The sequence below is a fragment of the Lactuca virosa genome, chromosome 5 (genome assembly GCF_052849685.1).
Source record: "Lactuca virosa cultivar CGN04683 chromosome 5, Lactuca_virosa_CGN04683_v6, whole genome shotgun sequence".
In the NCBI taxonomy this organism is placed as follows: domain Eukaryota; kingdom Viridiplantae; phylum Streptophyta; class Magnoliopsida; order Asterales; family Asteraceae; genus Lactuca; species Lactuca virosa.
Genome location: NC_136430.1, coordinates 346,678,255 through 346,688,215, shown reverse-complemented (window position 1 = coordinate 346,688,215; position 9,961 = coordinate 346,678,255). Strand labels below are relative to the sequence as shown.

At 31.4% G+C, this 9,961-nt stretch overlaps 1 protein-coding gene across 1 annotated transcript; it reads right to left on the bottom strand.

Moving 5' to 3' along the window:
• Positions 1-354: 354 nt before the first annotated feature.
• LOC145115673 (Lojap-related protein) lies at positions 355-2,180 on the bottom strand. Its single transcript, XM_079052022.1, has 6 exons — positions 2,079-2,180; positions 1,510-1,666; positions 1,264-1,396; positions 1,025-1,163; positions 837-925; positions 355-575 (listed from the first exon to the last, which is right to left on the bottom strand). The coding sequence occupies exons 1-6, from the start codon at positions 2,111-2,113 to the stop codon at positions 454-456; spliced, it is 675 nt and encodes a 224-aa protein (XP_078908148.1). The 5' UTR covers positions 2,114-2,180; the 3' UTR covers positions 355-453.
• Positions 2,181-9,961: the final 7,781 nt, after the last annotated feature.

Genomic DNA, 9,961 nt, shown 5'->3' with positions numbered 1-9,961 from the left:
AATTACTTCGTAGTGCCCTTATAACTTGGGGGATTCAATTTTCGAATTGTAATAACAAACACTCATCGCCTAAAATATCATGGAATCGGAATCCAATAAATTAATAAAAGCATATTTGATAAGATTGACCAAGAAAACACAAATATAAAAATATCGAATATTTTTGGAATTTGGAAAATATAAAATAACGGACCCTTAAATGTAGCAATAATTGTCCAATTTTATAAAATGTAATTTAATGGACTCTTTTATGCGAAAAAATTGATATTTTTTTACTTAGTTTGATTTGTAGAGTAAAATAATGTGATTTGGAAGAACACATAAAAAACTAATCCTATTTTTTTTTTACTTGGGTGATGGTAAAATTACCTAACTATCATTAAATATATTTTAAAATTACAATAATCATTTGAAAAATACAACCCTGTAATCTACAACTTAATTGATATCTTTTCAACGTTGAAAGTTGTTTTCGTTTTTAAAAGGCAAGTCTATGAGAGTTGCATTAGCGTAAAACTCTTCCAAGTTGTAAAGTTCTCTCTGTTCCGGAAGAAATATGTGCACCACTATGTCACCTGAAAATATACACAAATCACCTGTCATGTCAACACTGGTACTGATGCTGTTACTGTTTCTACTGTTAGTTAGGACCTAACAGAATCTTTTTTTTCTCCTTGTATTGGATAAAGTGATGTATGTTTCTTTTCTAGATAAAGTAATAAACCGTTTCAATATTGTTACTAAATGACCATTTTACCCTTATAATCCTTAACAATGAAGAGTGACCATTTTACCCTTATAATCCTTAACAATGAAGAGTGAAAAAGAAAACCTACCAAAGTCTAACAATGTCCATGAATTCGGTTTTGTATCTCCAGTTGCAAATATCCCATATTGTTTTTCAGCTAGATCGTTTATTCTGTTCCTGTGGTAGAAAATAAGATTAGCATTTAGCAAACAGACTATATTTAAATTTGCACCTCTCATGATGTTATAAAATATAAATTATTTTAAAAATCGTTACCTTATGGCATCAATTTGAGGTCTAGAAAAAGCAGTTGTAATGAGGAAAAATTTTGTCCAATAAACCAGAGGCTTAACAAACAGGAGTTTTATATCTCCACCCTTCACATCACTTGCAATCTTTGCCATTGCCACAGCAACTAAACAAGATTTTTAAAAAAAAAATGTAGAATACGATAAATAAGTTAACAATCTGAAAGTATAAATTTTTATAAGTTTAAAAAAATCTGAAGGGCTTACAAGCTAAGCACTCAGCATCATCATCAACATCAGCGACAGGAGATCTTTTGTCATTGCTTTTGTAAACAACCTTCCCATATTTCTTAAACAAGTCATCATACATGTCATCTGTATCTTGACTTGTATTCTGCTTCTGCAGCCACAAAAACCGAATAGTTTTGTTTACAAAATTATCAAGTCTTGTGAAATTACATGATATTATATCTAATGGAAATGGAATTTAAAAAAAGTATCACGAGTTCATACTGCTCCTAGAGCCATTGGGGCAACCACAGCACTCTTCAATGGTCTGTGTATGGATGTGACGAACTTATAGCTCTTGGCTAAATGTGAAGACCTCCATTGATTAGGGTTTGGGGTTAAATGGCAAAGCTCATGTGATGTTAAGCTGCTGGAACTGAATCTGACAAATGATGATGAACAAAGTAAGTGTTTGTTAGATTTGAGTTTATTTGTCATGATTTTAAACAACGAAGAAGAGTTCCACTTCCACCAAGATGTTTTATGTCTTTTACAATTTAATTTCCATGGGATAATGTTTGTAGAAAAGAGATACCTTCGATTCTGAATGTCAAAAGTATTATTTTTTTCAAATAGATATGTGACAAGAGTTTTGTTGCAAGTTTAATGGCAGAATTAATCAAAGCGAAGATCAATGTGTAACTCTATTCTTTGAATCTGAAGACTTGCTCAAACTCTGATGTAGTCAATCAATCGGCACAACTCTTAAATTACGCCGATAAACATCCGAAACATTTAGAAGATAAGTTCATGCGCATCGAAGCAATAATTGAACGGAGAATTAGGGTTCTTACCTGATTTGAAAGGAAGCAGCGACGGAAGTGGCCATTTTCTTCTCGACAAGACTCCCTAGCGTAGAGGATATCTCAAATTTCAGAACATTTATCCCTTACCCATTTCTTTAAAGACGTATGTAACCCTCCTACAAGATCCAAATATCGCTTTTGCCCTTTCACACGTGTGCTTTGATTATCTCATTTGTGATTTTAAAAGTTTATATTCGACTTTAATTATTAATTATGGATTATGGATTAAATATGGGGTTGGCTAAAAAGACACCCCATTTTATCATATAAATACTCTAATTTAATTATGAAATATTTTTATTGATTGAAATTGCATTGTTTTTCGAAAAAACTGATTATAAATAGTTAATTAATGAGATGGTTTGAATGTTGTGTTGTATGTTTGTAACAAACGACGAGTTTATTAATCTTTTTATCTTATTAGGTGTATGATACATAGATATATTAAAAAGAAATTAATATCAAATTTTGAACATCAACAATAATTAAAGTAATACTTTTATATATAACCAAATATTTTATTGAATAAGTATGTAAGTGAACCCAAATTACTAAAAATTAGTAATTACATATTTTAAATAATTATTAAAAATCACAAATTTCCAAATACTTTTTTGAAAATACAACATTAAATGTCTTGTTGCTACTGATACCTTTATTGTCTAAAATTAATATTTTCAATATGTCTATGCTTTTAACTCTAGACAATGCAACATATAATTGCTCAAGAGTAAACATTGGTTGTCTAAAATATAAATCAACCTTTGATAACGACTGTCATTGACTTTTTGTTTATTGTCATCACAAAACATACACCAAGTGAAAATTGTTTTCTTTGAAAGGTGAAGGAATCATTTTATCTGAAGGGGTCAGTGACATTCTTGGAATAAACGTATGATTTCCTATATTACTTCCAGAAATTATTTTTGCTTCTATAACACGCTTACCCAATGCTATAACTTGTAGCCTCGTTCCGTTACACAAACCGTATTTTTGATCAATATTCCTCAATAACATAACTGAAACACCGACTTTTAATATCAATTTATGAATTGGCAAACCTGAAGGTTTAAGGTCATTTAGAACACCAGGCAAGTATAAAGATTTGCCAAAGTCATCATTTATAAAATCTGAATGACAAAGACTATATGAACTTAAGTATTCTTTTTCATCGCCTGGAAATAATGATAACAAACGATTGTTTATTTCTTAAACGACTTCATTTTTCGGTGCAAGGATTGCTATTTCTTGAAAAAACATCAGATTCTTGGCATTTTCAATAATAGAATGATAGACAAATGCAATTAATAAACCAATATGATCTGATGAATCAGTAATGAGAATATCATCTGGTATATCAATAATTGTCTCGCCGTCATTTAAATCACCAACATTTCCTTCTCCTATATCCAAAAGCCAGTTTGCAAATGTGGTTGTTTCTTCAATATCAGATGTGTGGATACTTAACCTCATGTTTTTTGTTAATCTTAAGACTTTGCAATTTGACCAAATATAGGAGGAACTTATCAAAGCATTCACGATGTCTTGTCTACTTCCGTTAGAAACAACAGGTAGAATCTGTCTGAAATCACGTCCAAAAACAATTGTTTTTCCTCCAAATGGCAATTTTGAGTTGCTATGAAGATCACAACTCAATATATCCTTCAAAGATATATCCAGAGCTTCAAAGGCATGCTTGTGAATCATGGGTGCCTCGTCCCATATAATCAATGATGTTTTTTTTAACAATTCGGCAACATCACTTTCCCGCATTATAGAACAAAATGAATCCTCAGTAAGCTTTAAAGAGATTATAAACCGAGAGTGTGTTGTCTTGCCTCCTGTCAATAATAATGAAGCAATACCACTTGAAGCAACATTTAACATTGAAACGTCCCATTTTCACAACCAAAAAAATTCACTTTATTAAGGTAAAACTTCTCAATTATAAATCCATTATTTAGAAAACCGTTTATTCCAAAATTCATTTATTGAAAATCAGAGTAATATAAGAAACGCGAAATCCTCAATGTTGTTTATGAGTGTGTACATTCCCGCATTCGCCTTCCCACGATCACTGATAAAACCTGAAAACATAAACAATTAGGTAAGTACAAGGCTTAGTGAGTTTTCCCCAAAATACCCCATACGATAAACATACAAGCATGCATAACGACCCACTACATCACAACAACAGACTATACATAAGGATACATAGCTAACAATCCAAGGAATGCATAACCGTATATACTCAGAGGTGAGATAGACAACCGGACAGGTGATCCTACTCCAGAGCCATAACCAAACAAGGAACAAACAAGAAGCCTAGATCAAAAGTCATCATTCTATCCTACATGACTACATACAGTCCCTATGGCATCCCTCTACTAAAAAATAACCAAAACTAGTGGGTTAACATTGGTGCCTTCGACCTACGGTACAATGAGCCGAAACTCACCTAAATCAAAGAACTCTGAAACACTGCGATACGATCCATTTTCTGTACTGCTTGCACATGCGAATCCACTAACACCATAACCAGATAGAATCTTAATTAATAACCCAAAATCCTCAAGTTTTACCTAAATTCAAACTTGGTCAAAAAGTCAACGGTCAACAGAAATCAACGAAAGAAAGTCCAAGGTTGCTGAGTATGCCCAGCGTACGTGGCATGTACTCATTCCTCCATTAAACACTTTATCCCCTAAGGTCTTTTGTCCAGAGCTCAGATCTAGACTCAAAACATCGACTTAAGTCATAAAGTTTCCACCTTTATGACTTTCCATGGCTAGAAAAAGGCCTAAAAGCTAAAACCCTAACTTATTAATCCATTAAGACATCATAACTCTTGCATGGAAGGGATAGAAGGACCAAGATCACATTTTTATGGTTCCTAATAGCTCCATAATGGATAAAGTTTCCAACTTCATCCATTAAGATGGTCCAAACAACCAAGATCTAGTCTTTAAGTCTCAAAGGGACCAAAAGTGCATCTTTCTCAACTTAATCCATTAAGTCCAAGTCTCCAACCTTCAGATCTGAATCGATATGATGTTTAGATGGATAAAGTTTCCAAATTTATCCATAAAAGGTCACAAACTTTCAATATCTAAAGTTTATGCACTAAAGTGACCAAAAGCTCATAACACCTAAAAGTAGCCAGATCTAACAAATGCATCATCAAGATTCAAGCTTTATACCTCCAGAAGAAAGATCAAGGTGAACAAGGTATGGATCTACAAGCTCCAATGCAACCAACACTTCTCCAATGAGCTCCTTCTTCACCAAGATGCACCAAGAACACTCCAAGGCACTCAAAAACTCAAGGGTCTCAAAAATAGGGCTAGGGTTTTGAAATTAGGGTTAGAGAGGATGGAGGTTGAAGGTAAAAAGGGGTTTGAAATGACTTAAGGTCTTTAAATAGGGACCAAGACCCAATATTAGGGTTTGCATCAGGCTTGCGTACGCCCACCGTACCAGGTTGATCCTCCGCGATCAGCCTTGCCTAGTACGCCCAACATACTCGCCTTAACCCAAAACCTTGCTAACTTCAAACAGTCATAACTTCTTCGTTCCAACTCCATTTTTGACGATCTTTATATCCACAATAAATGTGTTGAAGAGCCCTACAATATTAACTAGATATCTTGGACTAAAAACTTCTAGAACAAAAATGCATATTTCATGCAAGACCACAGCCTATGACTTTCCCTTTTCTACCCTTCGGCCCAAAACACAATTCAAAGGTTAAGATCTTACAATCATCATTGCCTCCTTCCAAAAGGTCTAAACATTACCTTCTTAAGGCTCAAATCCTTTACACAATCGACTTCTGGCCCACGACCCTGAAATAAGAAATGACAGGAAACAGGATGTTACAAACACGATTTCACCCTATGATCTTAAAGCAGCAGATAATGTTTTCCAAAGAAACGTTTTCCCGGTACCTCCGTAACCGTAAACAAAAAATACGCCTTCTTTATTTTGTTTAACATTTGTCATAATATCGTCAAAAACACCTCTTTGTTCAACTGTTAATGAACCAAGTAACTGATGAAAGTCTTTCAATAGAGTCGTCATGTCAAAATCTAGCTCCTCAGTAATCAATCGATTATTTGAAGAAGATACGAACTCATGATTAGGGTAAGGCATTCCATCAAAATCTTTGAGGGTTGAATTGTTCTGGAGTAAAAAGAATTCAATCTCATAAAGTGTCAAGTTCTTAACTTGATCCTCAAAAAGCGATAAACTTGGAGAAATTTGCAAGTTACCTTTTTAGAGATAACTATATAAAATTAAAATGTACTAATAATAATAAGCTTAATAAGATTTTGTTAAATATATAAAAAAATATAATAATTTTTATTGAATAAATACAATGTATTATGCAAGAATTTTTAAGTAAAACCTTAATTCAAATAATGAAAAATAACATATTACATGGTGACTGTAATCTTAGTTGTTGATTGTAGTGTTGGGTTTTGATATGAAATAAAAGTTTGTTTTTCACAAAAACCGGCAACGGAAGACTTTAAAAATAACAAGTTTATTTTTAGTTCATAACAAAACCGAACCATCATGGATCCATTTATAGAGGTTCAAATGAAATAAAACCATAACCATAGGATGTTTTAGAGATAACCTTTGAAGCCACTTGGTTTTGGGGTGTTGATGAAGATAACAAAAGATCAAAGTGTATGATCTTCTCTACAAGTATCCACCATCAAGAGTAAGACACTTGGAATGCTAGTTCCTTCTTGTATTCTTTAGTGTCTTAAGCCTTTAAGTGCTTAACTCAATTAAGCACTAAAGGGAACAACTCAATAGGTCTTCTAAGCCACCAAACTAACTTCAAAAGAGAGAGAGAGAAAGGAGTAGAAATCCTACAGTTTTTAGAGAGAAAATAGAGGCAGAAGAAGAACTTCACTCTTGCAAAAATGCAAGCCTCATGCATATCTTATATAGCCCATGAAAAGTAAGGCATAACCATTAAAATCATCTAAAGTAATGGTAGCCTTTAGAAGCCTGGGAGAGAAAAGATGGAAGGTTGAAAAGCAACCTCCCACACCATCATTACGCCTTTTAAAAAGTAAGATTCTTTATTTTTTATAAACTCCAAGTTTATAAAATATAAACCTTGTCTTTAGGTAAAATAAAAAACAATCCAACTAGTCCAAAATGTTGTCCATGACTTATTAATTCATACCATATGAAATAATAACTAGTAATACCCTCTTATAATTATTATTTTCACAAAAAAATAATTATTCCCTAATTAAAATACAAAAATCAATATTATTTATTAATAATCATATTAATAATAAATATACAAAATGTGTCAACTTGATATATGTGTGACCCTATAGGATCATATATTATTAGCAATATCACTCTATAATGATTCTTGGACATATAGATCCAACATGTAGAGAATTCCATTTGATAAGTATTGCCAAGTTTTTTGCCAGACCAAACACGGTCTAGACAAACTATTAGACTTTAGCATAGTTGCAAATAGATAATGCAAATAATATCCAGGACCTGAATGACTTGCTTCCTCGATCGAATCAATATATTCCCTATCATCTTCCAAAAGTCCAAGAGTATAACATGCCTCCTTAAAGGTAGCACATACGTGTCCATTAACAGTGCGGATGTCTGCAAAACATTTCAGATCTTTGACTTTATTTAAAATAATTCTCAAAAAAATATGTTTCACCAAGATTAGAAGAGACAGTGTGAATTCGACCGATAGAAAATCCCTTTTTCTTGGCTTCCACTGATGATCCTTCAATTTCCTAACAAATTTTGTAGGAAATTCAACATAAAAAAAGCTTTTTTGCTTCCTTATTATGTTCCTTCCATTAACTTTAACCTATAATTAAATAACATTTCCAATGGTTAACCTTTTCAATAGCTTTTTTCTTTAATTTTACATAATCTATTTTTATCTATTTAAAATGTTTTTTAAAATCCCTTACATTTAATTAGTCATTTTTAAACATATATTATATTTTATAGATGTTGAATGCTACAAACAAACGAAAATAGAAATAAAAGTATACCGGGTCTTTATTTTATAACCATAAAATACAAAAAAAACTACCACATAGTTATAAAAGAAGATTAAAAATAGTATATAATCGTTATAAATTTATATTTCATAAATAAAATGTCATTGAATATTTGATAGAAATAATTATCTAGTAATAAATTAAAAACATTTAAAACTAAACTACAATTAAGGGGTAAAAATAAATACAATTATAACATGAGGAAGTTAAATAAACTAAAGACGAAAGTATATTGATCACTTAATATATATTGATTGATCAATAGAAAAAAACAAATAAATTTATAACTCCAATGATAATAAATCATAAATATTTAAAGCAAATAGTCATAAGTCCTAAAATAAGCTCTCATTGAAGATGTTCTGAGATACTTTAAAAATCTATACGAGGTCGCTTAGAGCATCTCTAATGGTTAAACTATACTAAAACTAAAACTACTGTCACATCATTATTCCAAAAAATTTAACGTCCAATTAAATAACCATTCTAATGGTCGACCTCTCTATAGTTTTTTTTTTATAAAAGTTTAACTAATTTATTCATATCTATGTAAAATGTTCTATAAAACTCTTATTTAATTATTTAGCTTTTAAACACACACCGTATGTTAATTTATTAAATTGAATATATTACGACATATCATTCGAAAAAATTAATACGAAAAGCTACTACAGAATAATCATAAAAAAGATTGAAAAAATAGATAATCATTATAATTTTATATTTCTCAAATGAAATGTCACTAAATATTTAATAGAAATATTTAATTAGTAAATAAATAAATAAAATAATTAAACCTAAAATATTTTTAAGAGGGTAAAATGAAATATAACTAAATTATGGGGGGGGGGGGTGTTAAATGAAAAAAATATAGAAGTATATTGACCACTCAATAGAAAAAACAAATAAGTTGTATGCTTTAATGGTAATAAGTGCTTAATAAAAAAAGTAAATAGTCAGAATCTTTATGAAGGTTTGTATCGATCAGATACATTCAAGTATGAATAACAATGAATAAACAAACTAAGCAAAAGTTTAAACAGAAAAACAAAAGAACAAAAGTAATCACAAAGATGCTTTCACTAAGAAAGAGTGTCCTCACCAAGCAAACGAGGTCACAAAGACTTACATTAGGGTTTCATCCTAATGTTGATTATATACGATTACAATAACTGAAATCCCACTAATAAAGGGATGTATACCTATCTAAGTAAAGGTCTAATCCTAATCACTAAGATTACTGATCAGACAAATATATATATATATATATATATATATATATATATATATATATATATATATATATATACGTATAACTGCCTAATATACATACGTTACTTAGATTATGAAGTTCACACTGACGTTGATAAGATTTGGTGTTGGTGCTCACGCTGGCGTTGGCGCTAGTGGTCAGCGTGTAGTGTTTGACTCATCAGATCATAAGGTGTGACCTTACAATCTCCCCCTATCTGATGATGTCAAAACTAATCTTTAACAAATTCTTCAGCCTTTCCTCCCTCTGAGAGTAAGAAATTTATTTCTTGTTTTTTTGAAACTATCTCCCCCTGAGAAGGTGTAAGACTCTCCCCCATTTTGGTTATCAGTAGTAGAGGCAGTAAGAGCAGTGTAAACAATTAGCGTATCATGAGTTGCAGTGGAATGATAGATGATAAGGAGATGACAGAATGTTGATATATGCTCCCCCTCAGATAAATAACATCTGACGTTTGCTCCCCCTTAGATATATAATCTTATTCTTTCAAGAGTGTCTGCTATTCTTTAAATAACCAAGTAACA